Here is a 24359-nt window from a genome sequence, read left to right as displayed (position 1 = left end):
AAGAAACTGAAAGGCATGTTCATCAAAAAAGCCTGGACATCCCCCGAAAAGGCAGATGTCCCCAGCCAAGGGTGGAGCCTCAGGGCCACTGTAATGGTAACAGCTCTGCCTAGCAAGTCGTTGTGTTAAGTCTGCAATGAACTGTGAACTTTGCAGCATTCCTCCCATCGGCAACAGCCTGAGGAAGTACAGCCCGGTCCTCCTCTGGGACCTGTGGCAGCACTTGCGCAACCGTATCCCACACTGTGTGGGAATTACAGCCCATAAAGCATGTGGTGTTCACGAACCGCAATGCCAGGTTAGCCGATGAAAACATCTTCTTCCCAAGTGTGTCCATCCTCTTGGATTCCCTATCCAGGAGTGTGGAAGGGAACGTGCCCTTGGAGGTGGAGGCTTGGGTAACCAAGTTCTCAGGGGTGAGGTGATGCATCAGGAAACCTGGATCACCCAGTTCCGGGTGACGGCAGAAAGCAATTGCCCGGTCCCTGTGTTGGGTTTGGACCAGGTACCCAATAAGACATCTGTAAGGGCTTCCTTTAAAGGGAAGCAGGGGTTCAGAGTATGAAGTCCCATGTTAAACTGCCTCTGTCAGGAGGTTAGTCATGACGACCACCAAAGGCAGCTCAAGGTCCAGGACCTCAGCTGAATATGAAGCTCCCTCCTCTGTGGCCACAGTAGGGGAGACCACGGCAGTATCTGGTGAGGTATCCAGTCCATTGGCTTCACCCAGGTCCGTCCGCCAGTCCATGGGGCCTTGGAGCTGGTACTCCAAAGGGTCCGGCCACCTCTCCCCATCCCCACCGTAACGTAGCCCATAGAAATGAGACTCAGGATCCAACATAGAGGGCAAGGCCTCTGTCAGTGCCCGATTTGGTGTTGTACAACACCCATTCAGCTCTGTGTCGGAGTCGGCAATGAGGATGGCGGTGGCGCCAGCACCACCCGGGGACAAGTCGGCCGCAGAAACGTTGACGTTGTAGCTGGGGAAGGTTGAGGTGGTATGACTGGCACTGGTCTGGATCCAGCAAGGGTATCCATGGGAGCCCCTCGGAGCAAAGGCCAAAAAAGCCGTCACGGAACCCAAAGGGGCACCTTCCAACTCTACAGGGCCCTAACGCGCGCCAGAAGAGTCGGACTGCCCAAAAATGAGGCGCATTGCCTCATAGAACTCCTTGAGTTAGGCAGGGGTCACTTAAGCTCTCAGAAACTCAGGGAGACGTGGTGTCGGCCCAGATGCAGGCTCCGCAGAGGGAGGTCTAGATCGATGACGCTCTTGCCCCCTCATAAGGACTTGGTGAAGTTAAAGAATGCGCATTCTTCGACTTCTTCTTATGCCGCAACTTACCTGATTGTCCTGAGGACTTGGAGAGGGAGGACAAAGAGGAAGTGCTCCGCGACCAATCCGGAGATCATCCTCTCAATCGAGATCGGGACTTATGTGAGCAGAGAACCGGGTCGCCATGAGCCTTAGGGACCCCTCCCTCAAAGCTTTCCGGATTCATGGCCCAGCACTTGGAACACGACTTTGGGCCGAGCTCCAAACACCAATGGCACCTGAGGTACGGATCCATCACGTACATTGCCCAATGACAGGATCCACAGGGCTTGAAAGTGGTCTTGCGAGAAGATATCCCTTGACGCACCAGGAATGAAATACTCAAAAAAGGTTCAACAAAAGACAAAAAAGACCAGTCAAAAACGACTGAGGGGTATCACTTTCTTCGGATCAGCGCTGGCTGGCACAGAAAGAAAAGAACTGATGTCAGCGTGCCGGGTGGTGCTTATATAGGACCCGCGATATCATATCTGGCATGCACGACACTGATGACAGGCACCGAGCAATTCGACGCCACCTAACGGCATGTAGGTGTACTGCTCAAGAAAAATCTCCAGATCCAGACTTGCGCCTGGGGAAATTCTTAGGTAAGGAAACTGCAATTAGATGTCTCTATCAGATAGATACGTTTGTGCTATTAAGTACTGCTACATCTACGCTGTGATTTGACCTGCTGTTTTCATCAACGCCACTTGCAGAAAGCGTTAAAAAATTATAAAAGCGAAAAAATTATAAAAGCTGATCTAAAAGACCTGAAGCCCAGCTCAATAAAATCAGATTTAAGATATTTTCACTTTGGAAGACAGAAACATTTACAAAAGAAAAATAAATTAATGTAGGCTTGTAAGAATAAATTGCCATAGGGCAAAAGGGGGAGGCACTGGGTTCTGGCACATTAGTTTTTGAAAAAGAAAAAAAGAAAAAAAGAAAAAACAGAAGAAGAAAAAAAAAAATCAACAACTGGGCACACAAAAGCTAACTCTAACACAAGTCAAAAGATTTCTAACAGGACAAAAATACCCCAAGAATACGGTTTGTTATCAATTCTGAGTTTGAAAGGAACAAACACTCTCAAAGAGGATCTCAGGAGTTCAACTGCTTCTCGTTCAAAGCTCAACACAGGAAAAAGGGCTTGCAAATATACACTATTTAAAACCAAAAAAACACAGCAAATTACCAACTATGTGCCTATGGTTGAGTCAACATGCAGGTTGATTAACACAGCTGTACCAATGAATAAGACTAGCATTATCAAGTTTGACAATGTTGTTTAAAATGGGTTTAGAGAAGGTGTCAAAATGGTTGTTTCCACTAAGTTACACTCAAGATGGACAATTTCAAGTGCGATCCTGATGATCCCCTTAGAAATGAAGGCTTACCAGGAGAACCCCAGCCCTAATTTTTCTCGTTAGTCCTCATTTCCTCCTGGTATTTCACCCAGAGACCACACCTACTTTCAGAAGGTGGAGAGTCATTGTGATCAACACAGAATTCATTGAGTTATAGCAAATCTCGTAATTCCTACCCCATCATAATTAAAAGACCTAAGAATCAGAATTCACTCAGCAAGGGTGATGTTTTCTTACCAATCTTTGATGTGTGCTCAGCTTTCTTCACCTCCTGCTCTGCTCTTGTTTTGAATCGATTTGATGTGTATCTATACTTCCTAGAAGGTCAATGAATGCATTACAAGACATCAAACAGTTTTTATATTCTCAGAGAAAACAACACAAGCAGTAAATACTAAGTAGAGGAGAAAAACAAAAGACACATAGTTAAAGAATTAAACAGAGCAAAACAAAAAATGCTTTCTTGTATGGATAATACATTTATTAGATTAATGAATAATGTTGGCTAATTTTGGTTTTAAAATGATCAACCAAAAACAAATGCCGGCCTAATGAGGATCTCACAAAACACCACAAGATGTAGAGAGACAAAAATACCCTACATTAGAACATTTCATGCAAGGCAGATCCCTTTTATTAGATGAAAAGCCCCCTGGCAAGCATTGTGGTATGCTTCATCATCAGTGCTTTTGCATAGGCAGTATACCTCTAGTCAGATGGGCTCAACCACTGATCTTGATATTATACTTCGGGACCAAAATTATTGTGAAGTGGAAGAATAAAATTGTCTAGAGCATAATCCAAATCACTCTTTAATTGGTGGTTGCACTGGCACAATTAAAATATGTGTATTTCATATGGCTGTGGGTTTGTATTCACCCTGCATCCTATAAGGTCAGTCGGTAAACATATTTCGGCCAATCATCTATGCCATTTTGGGTAGGTGGCTTTTGTCAGGATTATGATATCCTTATAGCTTGTATCAAGTACTCATCAGTCCTAATTGTGGGAAGCCAAACATACCAAACACAGAACACGCAATAAATACTTGCTTCCATCACTGTGTCACAGGTATTTTCTGTAACAATTCTAATAATAAAAACATATTAAATATCAGTAATAATTTCAAGTTCTGTTGGTGAAACACTGCATGAAACAGAACTGTGATGCATTGCAAACAGTAAAGCTCTGCGTACAAGTGTAATGGCAGAGATCACTCAAATATAGATCATCAGATCGTTTGCACAACCTGCTCACCTACAATGAATCAAAGCAGTAACTGGAAATGAATTATGAGTGAGGATATGTTTACAAAGGCTGGCTAGCATGGTTATAATTCAAGACTCATCAGATTCATCAGCAGTACATTCCTTCTCTGTGAAAAATCAAGAAATGTACTTTTCTGCCAGGATACATCCCATCAAGGTTGAATGTTTCCTATAGAGTAACCTCTGCTCTCCATGCCATGTGATCACATGGATGAAATAATACATATAGAAGACAAACGGTGACGTTTCTTCAACTGAAATCCTCCACAAAGGATGCCCCTTCTCTGGAGACAATCAACTTGCCAGAGTACCTGACTTCAATACTAACACAGGGGAATCAAAGGAGGAACAGGAAATGCACAATAATGCAACTCTTTGTCAGTATTAGTATGGTGTGGCCTCCACCCCATCTTCTAGCCTCTCCACCCAAGAAAAACCAGTACCTAATGTGCATGCAAACCCTCAGGTACCAATGAAAATTGCTGATAAAGAATCCAATGGGACAAAATTCCAAACTCAATACTCGTTTCTGGACATGGCCAATTGAAATCAAATGTTCTGACAGAACAATTAAATGTTGAAGTCCATGAACTAAGTCCCATATTTTAACTCAAAACCATAGTAAGGACTAGTAAAATATATTTCCAATTATGTCCAACGCCACACAATCTGGATTCAGTTCAACATCAGTAGCCACACAATTAATGTTGCCAGCACTGAGTTTGGATATATTCAGTTTTACTTGTTTTGCACAACCACTTCTAGCCAACATGGCAATTTAATACTAGCTCCATGGCACAATAAAAAATCTGGAGAATGATTAAGGCCAGGAAGTGGACTACAAGCTGAGTTTTCAATAGGACCTATAAAAACATAAGCCAAAAACAGTGCTTAGATTGCTATTTTGATATTAGAAAACGCTGGCTGAAATTCCCAGCCCTGAACTATCATTGTCCTTATATTTCTAGATTACAAGATCACAAATCGCAGAAAAAGTCATTAGACCAGAGAATCAAAGGAGAGATTAATGCAGTGGCAGTTTGTGTTTCTTTTACAACTAACTCACTTATCTGTGATCGTGAGGCTTATTAACCTCACACAACATCAAACGACTGTATTAGTCCTGTCCCCTGTAGATCACACTTGTACTCTTCTTAGGCCATAGTGAAACTGCAACCCACCTCCGAACATTAATGCACAGATGCAACTCTTTATTTTAACACAGTTTAAAAGGCCTTACCTTGGTTTATAAAGGCAACAGGAGAGACGCTTGGTTTGCACTTTATGTCCATGAATGAAGATCCTCATCCGGGGGTCAATATAGAGTACAGCAGCATAGGCACGAAATGATCGCCGCTCTGGTTTCCTGAATGGGAAAAGAAGGTGTTCTAGATTAACAGCTCATGAATTCATTCTCTTCACCATGCCTTTTTGATACACTTACGTTCCCTCTGGTGGGGTTTCTGCCATCTGAATGTCTCTGGGATCAGTGGTAAAATCCAGCTCTGGCTCCCCGGTGTCCATCAATTTCAGGTTGAAGATCACGACTAGTGTTCCTGTATTCAACAAGCAAAACCATAACTGCAGACATACATAAAACAAACAGGTAATCCTTTAAAATGTGCAGCACTCTAGCTCCTGCAATCGGAGTTTACAAAAATACCCGAGTCAGAAGTCAAAATAGCTTAGGTCACAATGGCCTCAAGAACACTGCAATCCCGATTCTTGCTGCTGGAGACAACTGTTTCTATGGTGATAATGTACAGAGTCCACAACTCCCAATATAATTTGCTAGAGTCTACTCCAGATACCAGCAATGGCCCACTACAATGTCAATAACTCCTTCTAGAGCCAAACCTAACTCAAGAACCGACAGTATATAACCGATTGAATTTCCATATTTTGACCTAAAGTTCCTGTGTACTCCAGGAACAGTGCTTTAAAACATGGAGCCCAATGCCTATGGAGTGCACCATGTAGTACACAAACACAAGGCATATCACCCAGCAAGGGAAGAGGAACAATAAACCTACACTGAGTAGAAGTGGACTCCAAGCAATCCAAAACGTTGTTCACAGAGACAATTATGCATTGCATATCTGTTTTGAAGCCTGACACATTATATGGTCCATATGCTGTACATAGTCATTCATCAAAAACAGAAAAATACACTTTGTTTTTGTTAAAAACTTTTTATTGTGAGTACATCTACAGTGAAAACCCTTACTCATAACCACCAGTGAATTACATGTGAATCTATAAGCATTCAGGATACACAGCCAATGCTACATGTGCGCATTGCATAATAAGTAGGACAGTTACTTACATAATAATTAAAGGTTACCGCAGGCTTAAATAAATTCTTAAACAGCTCACTCCACTTGTGTAGCTTTTCTGGGATCGATTTCAAAATAGTATGGTGGTCTTCTCTATGCATGAACAGAGATCCAAAGTTCTTAAATATGCAAATATCCTGTCGAAACACATGCCCCCAATAAAGCAACCATAGTTCCTCATGTCTGCGTCATTCTTTTCCACAATATTTATATGTATGCTCTGGGCCATTATCTTGGTAATGTTGTAACTTATTTGCATGTCCTCAGGCGCCATATTACTGTTTATACTTCCCAAACCCTTTATTAGTATCTAGAACACACATTAATGACCTTCAAGCACTTAACATATTCAAACATTTGTCAATCCATGGAGAAGCTGAAGTTCAATCATGCGGGAAACTGAACAACCTCACTCACAACAACTGGCAACCTCACTCACAAGAACCTGACTCACAACAACTGTTATGTAGCATCTACTTTTCAAGTCTGGAATATAGCCTATTAACACATTTACCACCTCATTCTCTTTCAAGAGGAATACTTCTCAGCAAGTATGAGTGAACTTGCCAGGACCCAATGAAATCTCCCCCATGGTTATTTGGAAAACCAGTCATGTCTTTATACCTGTTTCATGATATAGAATATTTTATTGTCTGTCCAGTCTCTACAATCTGGCTTTGCATTATGGTATGTCTAATGTGTCTTAAATTTAAAAATGTGTAACTTTGAACTTATCTGTTATCCACCTATCCCAAATGGTCAGTCTCCGCATGCAGACTCTCAATCCTGTCAGATATCAAACAATCATAATAATCACCTTGGATTCTGGGTATAAGAACATCTGTCCACTTGACACTTGTGAATACTTCATCAGTGCAGATGAAGTTCTGAAGACATCATTCCCATCAATTCCACCCCTTCAAAGGCAGACATTTGGTAAAGAGAAAGTTTTCTTTGGACTACAGTAGCCACTCGTTCACATGAAACTTAATTGCTTGTTGTCTTCTCCAGAATAGGAATCAGATTCGCCTTAATTTCACATTCATGATGACAGGATCAACAAGGTGTTAAGAGTCCCTGAGAACTATACACATCACTTTATCTGCTACTGTACACTTGGGTTTGAGAGACAATTTTATGTTGACGAAGATAGGCCTGTCCTTTCACCTAAGTGGGTGTCTTGACGAAAAATAAAGATACAAATCCCTCACCAATATAAGGAAAAGGCTTCATCACTCAGTCCACTCCTCACCTTGGCCAGCTTACCACTGTGGGCTCATTGAGAGACCTTATCACAGTGGTAGGCTTTTGAGAGTTTTTTCAATGGTGTCAGTATTTTAGTGTTGGATATAAAAGATCTGCATCAAAGAAGGGAAGCTGAAATTGTGTAATGGCAGCCCTAACAAAACCTCAAAGAATGACTTTCTAACAAAAGATTAAAAAACAGGAAGACCTCTGGGAATTTAGGGCCCTTGGTTCTTATGTGTCAATATGTTTTTGTCATTTTATTGACAATCTAAAGTGATGGACATTTTTGAGGACTAAGCTCTATCACGCACCATGGAACTCTAGCTAATTCCATCAATCTGTTAATGTAGTGGTGTGTACATGGGTAAGAAAGAATAGTGATACATAACCTGTTATTACTCTACTAAGGACCTTTCTTACCTTTGTTCACTGACTCTGGAAAAATAAGGTGGAACTCATTGGGGGTGGGAAGAAATAAATTGTCAGAAGCAGACTTCATTTGCCCTCTTGTCTCCTGCCATACATCACTCTCCAGGTGTTAAAATATCCTCTTGCTCCCCTCCCCACTTTATGGTTTAACATTCACTATGAAGTGTAAGAAAAAAGATGTACTGTCTTAACTGTGTGAGGGGGTAATGTCAATGGCACTGTGAGAACAAACAAATTATTCACCCAGGTGTGTGTTTGGTTATTTCACTGTCAAGGTTTTATAATACACTTGTACAAACAACCTCAGTTCTCTGATCAATTCTTTATTCTCTCATAAAGGCCATTATGTTGGCACTTATAGCTTTTCCCTTAGTCCCTCCAGACAGTATGGTGCAGCAAGACCAGGTCTCAGACCCTTGTGTGTCTACTGTGTTAGGATGAAAGGAAAAGGAGAAAAGGCCTCAGCACGGCTTACAGGTCTCCATCACGACTGACCTCCTTTGAATGAAGGTTTATAATAGGATGATTCAACAAGGATGGCATGCTGTAAAGCAAACTATACAAGGTCTCCAGGAAGATTTCTTCTGCTACTTTATTCACATAGGAGAACAGTCACAGCCATTCCAACATTAGCAGTTCCAAACTTCTCTTCCAAGAGTCAGCTCAAAGCAATATATTCTCTAGTTCTTAACAGTACATATATAACATACCATACTGCTGTGACTTCACAGATAGCACAGTTTGAATCAATAGTTTTCCAGCCTCTTCCTCCTTTTGAGAACTATGAATGGCTACTTTCAAATATATATGTATATATATATTCTATTGTTTCTGACAGGATACGTTTATTTAGGTGTTCCATAAAATGGTGCAAGGTACATCATGGCTGTAGGAAGCTGGCCTGATGTGTGGTGGACACTTATGGTGTTGGCACCTTATACCAGGTCCAGGCAACCCCTATTAGTATATGTAGGCAGTGTCTAGGAAGCCAGGGTTTTCTAGAGGCAGCTGTGGATGAGCAGCCAAGACTTCTCTAGGTGACATGCAAAACTTATGCAATACCACAAAAGTCAGACAGCAACTTATCACACATCAAAGAACCACACAGTATTACAAAAATAAAGGTACCTTTTTATAGTAGCACAACACTAGATTACTTATAGGGAGTCCCCTCAACTGGAGTTGAGAACACACTAGATATATACACAATAGCAATCAGAAAATAGCATAGAAACAACAAGCATTGAGAATAAAAGCAGAAAATAGTGAGGGCCCAAAGGGAGGGCCAAACCATACACTAAGAAAGTGGAATGCAAAGTGAAGTCCCCCTCCCAAGGACATGGATTTCTTAGAGGGGAGCTGGAAGAAGTAGGAACCACCAGAGGTAAGTACCTGAGTGAGTCCCAGCGGCCAGGAGAGTAGAGGTAAGTATATGGTCTCCACTAGGACTAACAGGAGGACTTTAGAAAAGGGATTGTGTAAGATCAGGACCAGTCTAAAAGGAACCAACCATGGAATCTGAAAGAGGTGGACCTACAAAGGAAGGGATCAGAGTCCAGTCCACAATGGAGTGTCCAGTGGGGGTAGGAGCTACTATGCACCCTTCTGTGAATGAAGAGGCAGGTAGACCGGAAAAAGAAGAAGACCTGCTGTGCAGCCCAGAAGCTGAAGGAGTCCTTGGAGCAGTGCAGATGGTGTCCCACGTCGGTTGTCTGGTTGCAGATGGTCAGTGGTGTAGGAGAACCACCAACAAGCCTTGGCTAATGAAAGAGGAGCAAACAAAGACTTGCAAGGGTGAAGAGCAACAGCAAGGTCCAGGGGACATCCAACCTTGGAGGGGAGTCCGGGCTGACTCTCATCATATGAGAGAGCCAACAGAAGCAGTCGCAGCACCCACAGGCAACCCACTGGAAGTACGCACAGTAGTTGCAGTGAGGCCCAATCAGCACACCTGGAGAGAAGTCTAACGTCGCTGGAACAGCAGAGAGAAAACTGTGAATGGCAGGAAGAAGTGCTGGGGTCGGGGCTACTCGGATCCTGAAGATCCCTTGGAGCAGGAGACAACAAGCCTTGGTTGCTGCAAGACTTGGAGTGCACAGGTGTACTTGTTCTGCAAGGAAAGGCAACGCCTCATGTGTCTCCCGAGTTGGACAGCTGGCAGAGAGAACCAAGGGGCCCACTCCAGACCACCACCTGTGATGCAGGATCCACACGGTTCCAGAGGAGAGCTGATCCACGCAGCCGGACCTTGTTGCTGTAGGTGCCTGAGATGAAGGAGAGTGACTCCTTCACTCCAGGGGAGTTTCCTTCTTGCTGCTTGGTGCAGGCTGAAGTCTTGCCGACTTCAGAGGATGCACAGCTGGGGAAATGTTGCAGTTGCTGGAAGGAGCCAGAGAAACAATGTTGCAAAGCAAAGTTGTCACCGGAGTTGCAGTCTTGTCTGTTCCTGAAGAGCCCAGTTACGTTCCAGTGGATAGAAGTGGAATTAAAAGATGCAGGAGTCCTGCTCATCAAACCTGGGGACCCATCCGCAAGGGAGTCCCTAAATAGTCCTATGGTGAGGTTTGGTAACCTAGCAAAGTGACCACCTATCAGAAGGGGTCTCTGACGTCACCTGCCTGACCTGGCCACTCAGATGCTCCTAGGGGCCTCTGCACATCTTGGTTTCAAGATGGCAGAATCAAGTGGTCACCTGGAGGAGCTCTGGGCACCACCCCTGGGGTGGTGATGGACAGGGGAGTGATCACTATCCTTTCCTTTGTCTAGTGTCGCACCAGTGTAAAGACCGGTGGAACCTGGACTTGTGCAAACCGGTTTATGCAAGGAGGCCATCAAATGTGCCCTTCATGGCAAACTGGTGGCTTTTGGAGGCTACACCTCCCAAGCCTTTTAACACTTGTTTCCAAGGCAGAGGGTTTTGCCTCCCTCTCCCATAGGAAATCCTTTGTTCTGCCTTTTCCTGGTAGAGCTGGTCAAGCAGCAGGAGGGCAGAAACCTATCTGAAGGGTGGCAGCAGCACGGGATGCCCGGAAAACCATAGAAGACTGGTAGTAGCAATATTGGGGGTCCTCTAAGGAGCCCCCAGAGTGCATGAAATCATACAACCAATACTGGCAACAGATGTTGGATACCAAACATGCCAAGGTTCAGAGTTACCATTATGTAGCTGGACACAGGATAAAATGGCTTCCCCTCACTTAAGTTCAGTGTAATGGAACTGGACTTCATAGGGGCACCTCTGCTCATGCAAGGGTGCCCTCACATACAGGGACCTGCCCTCTGAGCTAGGAGGGCCTACTATAGGGGTGACTTTCAGTGACCTGGTGCATTGACCTGTAGTGAAAGGGTGCATGCACTTTTTCACTCAGGCTGCAATAGCAGGCCTGCAGACACATTTTGCATGGGCTCCCATGAGGTGCACAATACATGTTGCAGCCTGTGGGGAAACCCTGGTGCCCCAATACCCTGGGTACATAAGTACCATATACTAGGGACTTACAAGGGTTATGCCAACTGTGGAGTCCCTAAAAGTTCAAGGCAACTAAATATAGAGGGACAGAGCACAATCACTGGGGTCCTGGATATCAGGATCCCAGTGAAAACAGTCTAAGCACATTGATAGAAGGAAAAAAGTGGGGATAACAATGACAAAAAGAGGGTACTTTCCTACAATGGCTACTTCAGAGCATTCTTCATTTTTAATTGGAAACCCAGGATTCCATGTTGGGACCTGAGGCGAGGATTACAGTCTACTTTCTTTCTTGTTACTCCAGTTGACTTCAACATACATATAAAACTATCTTTCCCAGCAACACCCAGGAATGGAACTACAAAACAAATAAGCTATCAACGATCCTCATGGGCTTTATAACCAGCCTCTCTGTCTGTCATATCCTCTTTCGTTCCGACTCCAGCAGGCAGATAAGTTGTTTTCATTCTTTTATGCTTTTCTTGTTGTTTAGTGTTGTATACTGCTTTGTGTACAGTAGCTTCCTTCTAGGAGGTCGCTACGCAGGAAAGCGTTTTACTGCTCCTTTCGCAGCATGATTGTTCTTTTCTAGGGGCCAAGCGAGTGCAGTGTAGGCCTGAACGTGATAGGGGGTGCCAGCTGGTGTCAGAAGCACTAGGTGCCTCTAGTTGCTCTGTGGGTGGTGGGTGCATTCCAGACATTTCTGTCTGCTCATTCATCGCTGCAGAGGCTTGTCTTATTCGTTCTATTTCCCCCGGGACGCCTGGAAGCCAGTACGCCCTCTGGGGTTGGTATAATTGACAGCTTTGAGTGCAGCACAGAGCCTGGGAAGTGAACAGGTCTATATATCTTGTATTCTTCTGTGACGTGCAAGTGCATTTAATTTGCTGCACAGGCCCAGCCCAGGTGCGCTTCATATTATATGGCCTCTGTGACTTAAATGGCCCTTGTTCCTGGGCCCCGGGGTGAATCTCATTGCACGCTCGCTGACACAAACAACTCAGCTGGTATCCATTTAAGTACTTTTGAGTGCCTGAAGAAGGGTTTTCTGTCCCAACCACCTTCCCCTCGCATGGAAGAGATCCCAAGAACGCCCCTGGGCTCCACACCAGATGACCTGATTTCCCAATCTCCCCCAGGTGGCAATGATGATTATGATTGCCTAGGAGATTCTACGGATGAGGTGGGTTCCTCCAGAACGTGGCGCCCAGCCCCTGACCCGGCTTCTATTAACAAGGGTGATTCTGAGGGGCAGTCAGAGATGTTAGACCCAGAAGATTTCATGCACCCCAGGTCGGCGGAGTGGGTCCCATTAGCCAAGGTGGCTAAATAAGTAGCAGACCGCATACATAAGCCCTTAGAGAAGGAGGTCCATGCCCGCCATAGGGCGGAGTGTCCACACCCTAGCAAATAAGGTGGCTTTCACCCCGGACATAGATCTGTGTATGGCCACGTTCCTAGCCAAATATATTCGAGATTCCAAGAAGAGTTTAGATCAGTCCTGGAAATCATGCCAGGACAAATTATTGGACATCTTGGGGCCCCTGACAAAAATCCTCGACTAGCCGAGGAGACTAAGACTTCTGGTAACCTGGTGCCTCCGGAAACACTTTTGGGGTGAGGACAACATGCTAACATATTTTTGGGGAATGTGAACTGTAAAGAAATGGCTCCCTGTTGCAGTTACCCACCACTTTTTGCCTGATACTGATGCTGACTTGACTGAGAAGTGTGCTGGGACCCTGCTAACCAGGCCCCAGCACCAGTGTTCTTTCACCTAAAATGTACCATTGTCTCCACAATTGGCACAACCCTGGCGCCCAGGTAAGTCCCTTGTAGCTGGTACCCCTGGTACCAAGGGCCCTGATGCCAGGGAAGGTCTCTAAGGGCTGCAGCATGTCTTATGCCACCCTAGGAACCCCTCACTCAGCACAGACACACTGCTTGCCAGCTTGTGTGTGCTGGTGGGGAGAAAATGACTAAGTCGACATGGCACTCCCCTCAGGGTGCCATGCCAACCTCCCACTGCCTGTGGCATAGCTAAGTCACCCCTCTAGTAGGCCTTACAGCCCTAAGGCAGGGTGCACTATACCACAGGTGAGGGCATATGTGCATGAGCACTATGCCCCTACAGTGTCTAAGCAAAACCTTAGACATTGTAAGTGCAGGGTAGCCATAAGAGTATATGGGCTGGGAGTCTGTCAAAAACAAACTCCACAGCTCCATAATGGCTACACTGAATACTGGGAAGTTTAGTATCAAACTTCTCAGAATAATAAACCCACACTGATGCCAGTGTTGGATTTATTAAAAAATGCACACAGAGGGCCTCTTAGAGATGCCCCCTGTATTTTACCCAATTGTTCAGTGCAGGACTGACTGGTCTGTGCCAGCCTGCTGCTGAGAGACGAGTTTCTGACCTCATGCGGTGAGAGCCTTTGTGCTCTCTGAGGACAGAAACAAAGCCTGCTCTGGGTGGAGGTGCTTCACACCTCCCCCCTGCAGGAACTGTAACACCTGGCAGTGAGCTTCAAAGGCTCAAGCTTCGTGTTACAATGCCCCAGGGCACTCCAGCTAGTGGAGATGCCCGCCCCCTGGACACAGCCCCCACTTTTGGCGGCAAGTCCAGGAGAAATAATGAGAAAAACAAGGAGGAGTCACTGGCCAGTCAGGACAGCCCCTAAGGTGTCCTGAGCTGAAGTGACTCCAACTTTTAGAAATCCTCCATCTTGCAGATGGAGGATTCCCCCAATAGGATTAGGGATGTGACCCCCTCCCCTTGGGAGGAGGCACAAAGAGGGTGTACTCACCCTCAGGGCTAGTAGCCATTGGCTACTAACCCCCCAGACCTAAACACGCCCTTAAATTTAGTATTTAAGGGCTCCCCTGAACCTAAGAATTTAGATTCCTGCAACTTACCGAAGAAGAAGACTGCTGAGCTGAAAACCCCTGCAGAAGAAGAAAGAAGACACCAACTGCTTTGGCCCCAGTCCTACCGGCCTGTCTCCTGCCTTCTAAAGAACCCTGCTCCAGCGACGCTTTCTCCAGGACCAGCGAACTCTGAATCCTCAGAGGACTGCCCTGCTTCCAAGAGACCAAGAAACTCCCGAGGACAGCGGCACTGCTCCAAAAGAACTGCGACTTTGTTTCAAGGAGCAGATTTAAAGACCCCTGCAACTCCCCGCAAGAAGCGTGAGAATTGCAACACTGCACCCGGCGACCCCGACTCGACTGGTGGAGAACCAACACCTCAGGGAGGACCCTCCGGCGACTCCGAGACCGAGAGTAACCAAAGTTGTCCCCCCTGAGACCCCACAGCGACGCCTGCAGAGGGAATCCCGAGGCTCCCCCTGACCGCGACTGCCTGAACTCCATTTCCCGACGGCTGGAAAAGACCCTGCACCCGCAGCCCCCAGCACCTAAAGGAACGGAACTCCTGTGCAGGAGTGACCCCCAGGAGGCCCTCTCCCTTGCCCAGGTGGTGGCTACCCCGAGGAGCCCCCCCCCTTGCCTGCCTGCACCGCTGAAGAGATCCCTTGATCTCTCATTGAAATCTACAGAGAACCCGACGCTTGTTTGCACACTGCACCCGGCCGGCCCCGCGCTGCTGAGGGTGTACTTTCTGTGTGGACTTGTGTCCCCTCCGGTGCCCTACAAAACCCCCCTGGTCTGCCCTCCGAAGACGCGGGTACTTACCTGCTGGCAGACCGGAACCGGGGCACCCCCTTCTCTCCATTGAAGCCTATGCGTTTTGGGCACCTCTTTGACCTCTGCACCTGACCGGCCCTGAGCTGCTGGTGTGGTAACTTTGGGGTTGCTCTGAACCCCCAACGGTGGGCTACCTTGGACCCAAACCTGAGACTTGTAAGTAATTTACTTACCTGACAAAACTAACAAAAACTTACCTCCCCCAGGAACTGTGAAAATTGCACTGTGTCCACTTTTAAAACAGCTTATTGTGTTTTATGTGAAAAGTATACATGCTAATGTAATGATTCAAAGTTCCTAAAGTACTTACCTGCAATACCTTTCAAATGAGATATTACATGTAGAATTTGAACCTGTGGTTCCTAAAATAAACTAAGCAAAGATATTTTTCTATAACAAAACCTATTGGCTGGATTTGTCTCTGAGTGTGTGTTCCTCATTTATTGCCTGTGTGTATATACAACAAATGCTTAACACTACTCCTTTGATAAGCCTACTGCTCGACCACACTACCACAAAATAGAGCATTAGTATTATCTCTTTTTGCCACTATCTTACCTCTAAGGGGAACCCTTGGACTCTGTGCATGCTATTCCTTACTTTGAAATAGCACATACAGAGCCAACTTCCTACATGAAATGAACATTCTCTTTGGAGAGATGACACTGAAAAAAGTCGACCCCAAGTTGGGGGACTTGGGCGTGGTGGCCCAGGGAGAGTTATTCAGAGACCTCTTCATCAAAGAGTTGGGGAAGTTTGTCACTACATTTGCCTCTCTGGACAAGACTCAAGCCTCAATGGAAAAGATTGTTTAACCCCTCCCTCCCCCATAATTTTTATTGAGGTCGGTCGTGGCAAGGGAGCTCTCAACCAGCTACTTCTATAGGCAAGCCCCCTCGAAAGGGCAAGGCTAAGGCAGGAACTAGTAGCAAGACCAATATTGCTTAGGAGAATTCTTCCCATCCACAAGAGCAACTCTAGGTCATGGTAGAGGTTCCTCCAGAGGCCAATTTCAAGGCAATCGAACAGGTGAGTGTGGCCTTTGTTTCCCGAATGCAGGTGGAGTGTCTTTTGGCTTTGTTCTTCCACAACTGGGAAAAGCTGACTTCGGATGCATGGGTTTTGCAGACGGTGTGGGGCTTCCACATAGCCCACTGTGCCTTGATAGATCTTGAGATTCAGGACCTGTTGCACAAGAGCACTGTTTCACCAGCTTCTCTCCACCAGGGTGGGTTTCGTGACCCAATTTTTCTGGTGAAGAAACAAGACGGGGTCAGCGCCCAGTGATCAATCTCTGGGAATTCAGTGGCTGCTTGGTTTACCACCACTTCAAGATGGAGGGCATCCATCTGTGGCAACCGGAAGACTGGATGGGGTGCTTGGCTCTCAAAGGTGCATACTTTACAGGTCCTATTTTCGCAACCCACTGCAGATTTCTCCAATTCCGCACGGTCAGGTTTTCGAGTTTCAGACCATGCCATTTGGGCTCTCATCAACCCCTTGGTGTTTCACCAAGGTGCTGTAACCAGCAATAAGAGCATTTCAGGGTGCAGGGTTTCCGATTGATCATTTATTTGGACGATCTTCTCCCCATGACCCAGTGTTCCTTCCGCTTGAGGGATCAACTGCTGACCACAATTCTACTGTTGGAGAGTCTCGGCTTCATGATAAATCACAAGAAATCCCTTCTGACCCCCTCCAAGCAGGTGACCTTTTGGGGGTTTGTCATAAATTCCATGGAGAAACCCCTTAGCCTTCCCTCCCACCTGACTGCCAAAATCCAGCGGGAATTAAAGCGCACCTGTACCGTCCATCAACATCTCTTACAGCAGGTGGCTTGGGTGGTGGGTCTGCTCTTGTCCTCCATCCAAGCTATCTCCCCAGGTCCGCTCCATTACAGAACACTTCAAAGGCTCAAGGCATTTAATTTATGCATGGAACTACAGGATGCAGAACAGGTTTTGCTGACATAGGAAGTCAAAGTGGAGATGGATTGGTGGCTATTGTCCAGGACATGGTACGGCAGAGCAATCTTCGGATCCGATCCAGATTTACAGATAGAATCAAACGTCAGCAAGTCGGGATGGGGGAGCTCGATGTGGAGGCCCCTTCACAAGATATCAATTGCCTGGAGTTAATGGCAGTTTCCTTTGCAGTCCAGTGCTGAACTAAGAAACGGGCAAACTGCTGTGTTCTCCTTGAGATGGACAATATATCGGCAGTCCAGTGTATCAACCAACTCCAAATCCCAAATGCTGGCAGACCTCGCCAAGCAATTTTGGACATTCTGCCTTTACAGGAGCATCTCGGTCACAGCAGAGTATTGCCCGGGGGTTTCCAACAACATAGTGGACTGCTATTTGAGAGAATGGTCCAACATGTGTCTCTGGCAGTTGGATCCTCAGATCTTCCGATTGATCCACAACCGGTGGGGTCCTTTCACTGTGGATCTGTTTGTGTCGCGTCTGGATCACCACGTGGATGGTACTTCAGCTGGAGACTGGACCCTCAGGCGCTGTCGACGGATGCCTTCCTACAAGACTGGTCGGGAGAGCAGGGATGCATCTTCTCGCCATTTGCGACGATCAGGTGAGACTCCAACAAGATCAGATAGTCCTAATAACGCTGTGTAGGACTTTGCAAGTATGGTTTCCAGTTTTACTGGAAATTTCTTGGGATTATTCAATCTGACTTCCCAGTGCACCGGCTCAGATTTGGGATCAACTCGGGAATCGTCACTCATTAATTCATTAAGACCGTTCACACTTCATGTGGTGAAGGATTACAGGGAACGCTGTAGAGTCCCTGGACTTTCAAAAAGAGGCTGACAGAATGTTGGACGCGACCTGGGCTGACAGTACCACCAAATGCTATAGATCAACATGGGTGAGATGGGTTTGTTGGTGTGTACAAAGGTTTTGTGATCCCCTGGGGTCTGACACTGTCCAGATCTTCAGTTTCCTGGCATTCCTGGCCTGGCAGGGTCAGGCCTGCCAAACGGTCAACACCTTCAGATCAGCGATCTCAGCAGGCCATATTCCAATTCAGGGTTATCAGGTAGACGAACATCCATTGGTGTGGAAACTCATGAGAGGGATCTGTTTGGTTCTTCCTCCTGAACCCACTATTCCCCTTGCTCTATGGGATGTAAGCAAGTTGTGAGTCTTTTTTCAGTCTTGGCCTAGATTAGAAAACAAATTTCTGGGAAACTGGCCATGTTCTTATGCCTTATTTCCTGTAGCAGAGTTTCTGATGTCAGGGCTTTGGATCTGATGGGTAGAGTCTTCACCCATATTTCACGGAGGACAAAACAGATTCCAGACTGATTTCCTATCTAGCCTGTGATGAAAGTTGTGTGTAGTTCGGTGTCTGACGGCATATGAGAATGTGACGGAGGAGTTTCACCCTCCTGGGGAGCCACAGTAATTGCTATCCTTGAGGAAACCTTTTAAAGCAGTGCCCTCCCCAACAATTGCACCCTGGACCCGTGGGATCATGCAAGAGACTGGCCTAAATGTGTCACAGTTTGGCGCCCATTCTGCCAGGCGCACAATGGCTTCAAAAGCGTTTTTGCTTAGTACATGCTTGGAAGATATCCTAAATGCAGTGGATTGGTCCTTACACTCCATGTTCAAAAAGTTTTATTTCAAACCAAGTTTGAATATGGCGCTATTAGTGGTGGACAAGCTGTGAACATGCATAATCCTCACCTCCGGTCCCAACATAGAATGAAAAATTTCCTAGCATTTGTGATAAGTTTTAATTCTATTTAGAACATGGAGGTAATGATCATTCCCACCCTTCACCGCTGGGAACTCAACCCTCCCTCGAGATGTTCCTGTGTCAACGGAGGTCTTTGTTTCGCTGTAATGCGTAAGTATAACATGTTTCAATCTGTTTTTCTTGTGATGGTGTTCTGTACTTTTGAGTGGTGCAATATTATGTATCAATAGTTTTTGACATTTGACGTAGGCCTTTAGTTCACGTTTTTTTAGGATGTAGCTTTCCTGAATTATGTTTATATTCCAGGATCTGATGACACTAAAGGGGACTAAGAAAACCACGAGGATTTGAGCATGTCGCAGGAAGCAAAGAGGCTTGTTCTAAGGCCCATGAGGACTGTTGATATTGTAGTTTCTTTCCTGGGTGTTGTTGAGAAATATAGTTTTATATAAATGTTGAAGTCTGCTGGAATAATAAAGACGGAAAGTAGAGCATAATCCTCGACTCTGTGTCCATAGGAGAATTTAAACTTCCCTTCATGAAAGCTAGGAAATTTTTCACTGTTGATGAAACAGGAGTCCAGGATGTCAGGTGGTCCGAACCTTATCAGATCTTGCTCACTCACAGCCAGAATTCTGAGATTTAATCCAACACCAGTCTGATGATGATCTCTTTTTGGGAGTTTTCCGAAGCACAGATTGTTGGATACAGCCATCAACGTCTGTTGCAAAGTATTCCAAAGTTTTGAAACATCTTCTGACCTGGCTCGATGTTTTACTTAATTTCATGATGTCTGCTGGGTTAGTAAATGTGATGTAGTCCACCAGCGATTTCTGGTTGCAATGTAGTGAGGGACTAATTTTACAAAGGTGCATGCTTTTTTTTTTTACCGTATGCCTAAAATGAACAATTTTATACTGTAGGAAGTTGGCTCTGTATGCACTATTTCAAAGTAAGGAATAGTATGCACAGTGTCCAAGGGTTCCCCTTAGAGGTAAGATAGTGGCAAAAAGAGATAATACTAATGCTCTATTTTGTGGTAGTGTGGTCGAGCAGTAGGCTTATCAAAGGAGTAGTGTTAAGCATTTGTTGTACATACACACAGGCAATAAATGAGGAACACACACTCAGAGACAAATCCAGGCCAATAGGTTTTGTTATAGAAAAATATCTTTTCTTAGTTTATTTTAAGAACCACAGGTTCAAATTCTACATGTAATATCTCATTTGAAAGGTATTGCAGGTAAGTACTTTAGGAACTTTGAATAATCACAGTAGCATATATACTTTTTACATAAAACATAATAAGCTGTTTTAAAAGTGGACACAGTGCAATTTTCACAGTTCCTGGGGGAGGTAATGTTAGTAATGTTAGTTTTTGCAGGTAAGTAAAGCACCTACGAGGTTAAGATTGGGGTCCAAGGTAGCCCACCGTTGGGGGTTCAGAGCAACCCCAAAGTCACCACACCAGCAGCTCAGGGCCGGTCAGGTGCAGAGTTCAAAGTGGTGCCCAAAACACATAGGCTTCAATGGAGAGAAGGGGGTGCCCCGGTTCCAGTCTGCCAGCAGGTAAGTACCCGCGTCTTCGGAGGGCAGACCAGGGGGGTTTTGTAGGGCACCGGGGGGGGGACACAAGTCCACAGAGAAAGTACACCCTCAGCAGCGCGGGGGCGGCCGAGTGCAGTGTGCAAACACGTGTCGGGTTTTCAATGGTTTTCAATGAGAGACCAAGGGGTCTCTTCAGCGGTGCAGGCAGGCAAGGGGGGGGGCTCCTCGGGGTAGCCACCACCTGGGTAAGGGAGAGGGCCTCCTGGGGGTCACTCCTGCACTGAAGTTCCGTTCCTTCAGGTGCTGGGGGCTGCGGGTGCAGGGTCTTTTCCAGCCGTCGGGATTTTAGAGTCAGGCAGTCGCGGTCAGGGGGAGCCTCGGGATTCCCTCTGCAGGCGTCGCTGTGGGGGCTCAGGGGGGACAACTTTGGTTACTCACAGTCTCAGAGTCGCTGGAGGGTCCTCCCTGAGGTGTTGTTTCTCCACCAGTCGAGTCGGTGTCGACGGGTGCAGTGTTGCAAGTCTCACGCTTCTTGCAGGGGTCTTTAAATCTGCTCCTCTGTAACAAAGTTGCAGTCTTTTTGGAGCAGGTCCGCTGTCCTCGGGAGTTTCTTGTTCCTCTTGAAGCAGGGCAGTCTTCTGAGGATTCAGAGGTCGCTGGTCCTGGAGAAAGCGTCGCTGGAGCAGGGTTCTTTAGAAGGCAGGAGACAGGCCGGTAGGACTGGGGCCAAAGCAGTTGGTGTCTTCTTTCTTCTTCTGCAGGGGTTTTCAGCTCAGCAGTCTTCTTCTTCGGTAAGTTGCAGGAATCTAAATTCTTCGGTTCAGGGAAGCCCTTAAATACTAAATTTAAGGGCGTGTTTAGGTCTGGGGGGTTAGTAGCCAATGGCTACTAGCCCTGAGGGTGGGTACACCCTCTTTGTGCCTCCTCCCAAGGGGAGGGGGCCACATTCCTATCCCTATTGGGGGGAATCCTCCATCTGCAAGATGGAGGATTGCTAAAAGTTAGAGTCACTTCAGCTCAGGACACCTTAGGGGCTGTCCTGACTGGCCAGTGACTCCTCCTTGTTATTCTCATTATCTACTCCGGCCTTGCCGCCAAAAGTGGGGCCGTGACCGGAGGGGGCGGGCAACTCCACTAGCTGGAGTGCCCTGTGGTGCTGGAACAAAGGGGGTAAGCCTTTGAGGCTCACCGCCAGGTGTTACAGCTCCTGCCTGGGGGAGGTGTTAGCATCTCCACCCAGTGCAGGCTTTGTTACAGGCCACAGAGTGACAAAGGCACTCTCCCCATGTGGCCAGCAACATGTCTCGAGTGTGGCAGGCTGCTAGAACCTACACGGGTAGTTGGATTAGGTTTCAGGGGGCACCTCTAAAGTGCCCTCTGTGGTGTATTTTACAATAAAATGTACACTGGCATCAGTGTGCATTTATTGTGCTGAGAAGTTTGATACCAAACTTCCCAGTTTTCAGTGTAGCCATTATGGTGCTGTGGAGTCCGTGTTTGACAGACTCCCAGACCATATACTCTTATGGCTACCCTGCACTTACAATGTCTAAGGTTTGGCTTAGACACTGTAGGGGCACAGTGCTCATGCACTGGTGCCCTCACCTATGGTATAGTGCACCCTGCCTTAGGGCTGTAAGGCCTACTAGAGGGGTGACTTATCTATACTGCATAGGCAGTGTGAGGTTGGCATGGCACCCTGAGGGGAGTGCCATGTCGACTTACTCGTTTTGTTCTCACCAGCACACACAAGCTGGCAAGCAGTGTGTCTGTGCTGAGTGAGGGGTCCCCAGGGTGGCATAAGGTATGCTGCAGCCCTTAGAGACCTTCCCTGGCATCAGGGCCCTTGGTACCAGGGGTACCAGTTACAAGGGACTTACCTGGATGCCAGGGTGTGCCAATTGTGGAATCAAAAGTACAGGTTAGGGAAAGAACACTGGTGCTGGGGCCTGGTTAGCAGGCCTCAGCACACTTTCAATTCAAAACATAGCATCAGCAAAGGCAAAAAGTCAGGGGGTAACCATGCCAAGGAGGCATTTCCTTACATATACTCTCTCTATGTTTGCGCTCTTGAAGGAATCACAACTTTTACTACGTTGCAATAGCCAAGCCTGGTCCCTGTTAAGGCTCCTATCAATTTCATTAAGGAAGAAAAAGATGCAGTATGGGGTCTCTTGGACATCACTGGCCAGTCCTGGAGCCACCTGCGTACCATTGGGTGGTCAACTGTGTCACAGAGGTGGAGATATCAAAGAGAATTAGGCCCTACTGCCAATCTACATCAACTGCAGCAATAATTTCCTCTCTAGCTGTAGCCAGTGGCATGTTTTCTGTCATTTAGGAGGTTATACTCTCCGTAATTCTGTGGTTTTATAGCCTCTTTTTTCCTAAGATTCTGCCGATGAAAGAGAAGTTCTATATCAGCTGGAATTTTGCTACAATCTCTTGGTCTTCCTTTTAGCAGGAGTGTGATTAGATGCTTTGTTTCCAAGACTAAACCTTGGCAAAGCGCAGTCTATGACAAGGTAAACTGTTACATACAACAATATCAGTCAGTACACTGTGATGTTTCTCAAGGTGGAGGGTCAATCGTTAGAAAAGGGGAAGAGACAGTGTTGATCCTAAGGTATTTTAGCTTTAAAGAATGTCATGAGGTTTGTCGGAAGCTGGCACTTTATGGGGTATATCAATAACTAGATATACTGAATAGAGCCCAAGGGTTCCCCTATGAGTGGACAGGGCCTTGCTATGCCATCCCAAAGTGCTCTATTTGGAGGTAGGTTGATCGAGCAGCCTTAGGCTTAACAGGAGTTTTGCAAGACATTGACAATACACATAATAGTCAATAAATTGACTCAAAAGGAAGAACAACTATCGAGTTTAGGAAATCGTTCAGGTAAGTATGTTTTAAAATATAAGTTTTCCCTCTAAGAAGTGCGCATTTTGTGTAATTTCAGAGTTCTGCAATGTTGTCCTATGGGAGGAAGAACAAGTTCTGTGAACAGATGGAGTAAATCGATTTAGTAGACCAATCTCCAGGAGCTAGGGTGAGTGGTGGGCATGGTCCAAGGCAGCACCAGCAGAACACCACCAAGGGCATACAGGTGGCCTGGTGCAGGGTGTAAAACAGCACCGGGTGCTCAATGCTTTTCATAGAGATTGTTCACTGAAAAAATAGGCTGTGGGCTTTGGCTAGGAAGCCAGTTAGGCTGAACCAACAGCGAGCCTCAGGCCTCACGATGCTCGGGCACAGGTAGGCAACTTTGGACCTTTTCTCCACGGTCCATGGGTGACGGGTGCAGAGGTGCCTTCACTTGTTAGGTTTTCTTATCGGAGATGTTGCAGTAGAGGGGACTGCGAATAGAGGCTTCAGGCGTCATCGGGGAGTCCAGGAGGGGTGAAACCATGATGGATTCGGACTTTGAAGGGCTGGGAAACCTTACTGGCAACAGTGATCCACTTCAACTCGGGTCGGTGACGATGTGTGCAGTGGTGACATCCCCTATATGACCACTTCCTGTGGGAAGTGGACATAACCCTGTCCCAGAATTCCTAAATCTGTCAACACTAAGACGACATATTCTCCAATGTGGTGTCCACTCACAGCAGGCCGCTCACCTTAGGGGTGATTCTGACTTGATCTGACTTGAGGGGTGGACATGCCTCGCTGAACACTACATTTCCCACCTGCCCAGCTGCCAAATGGGCCCTTAGACAGGGGGTGACATCTTCCTTGTGAGGGAAGCCAGATCTGTACACCAAGGGCGATGGGCTTCTTTGAAGCTCTCTGCCCTGGAATGCAGATTTGCAAGTCACCCTAATGGTTGGGAGTGTGTAACACCCCACCTAGAGCAGGCTTTGTAGCTGACTGCCTGAGAGCAAAGGCTCTTATCTTAGGGGGTCTGGTGGTGGCTGGCTCACGCTAGTCAGTGAGCACACCAGAGG

General features: G+C 46.4%; 1 protein-coding gene across 3 annotated transcripts in view; it reads right to left on the bottom strand.

Annotated features, from left to right (window-relative positions):
- Positions 1-24359, bottom strand: part of MORC2 (MORC family CW-type zinc finger 2) — a 353542-nt gene that overhangs the window by 195153 nt on the left and 134030 nt on the right. For all 3 annotated transcript variants that reach the window (XM_069214663.1, XM_069214664.1, XM_069214665.1), the window contains exons 9-11: positions 5398-5509; positions 5194-5319; positions 2923-3002 (exon numbers count right to left, since the gene is read on the bottom strand). In XM_069214663.1, the coding sequence (XP_069070764.1) occupies positions 2923-3002; positions 5194-5319; positions 5398-5509 (318 nt within the window). The remainder of the gene's footprint in view (positions 1-2922; positions 3003-5193; positions 5320-5397; positions 5510-24359) is intronic.

Source organism: Pleurodeles waltl, chromosome 11, assembly GCF_031143425.1.
Source record: "Pleurodeles waltl isolate 20211129_DDA chromosome 11, aPleWal1.hap1.20221129, whole genome shotgun sequence".
NCBI classification, from domain to species: Eukaryota; Metazoa; Chordata; class Amphibia; order Caudata; family Salamandridae; genus Pleurodeles; species Pleurodeles waltl.
This window is presented reverse-complemented; position numbering and strand designations above follow the sequence as displayed.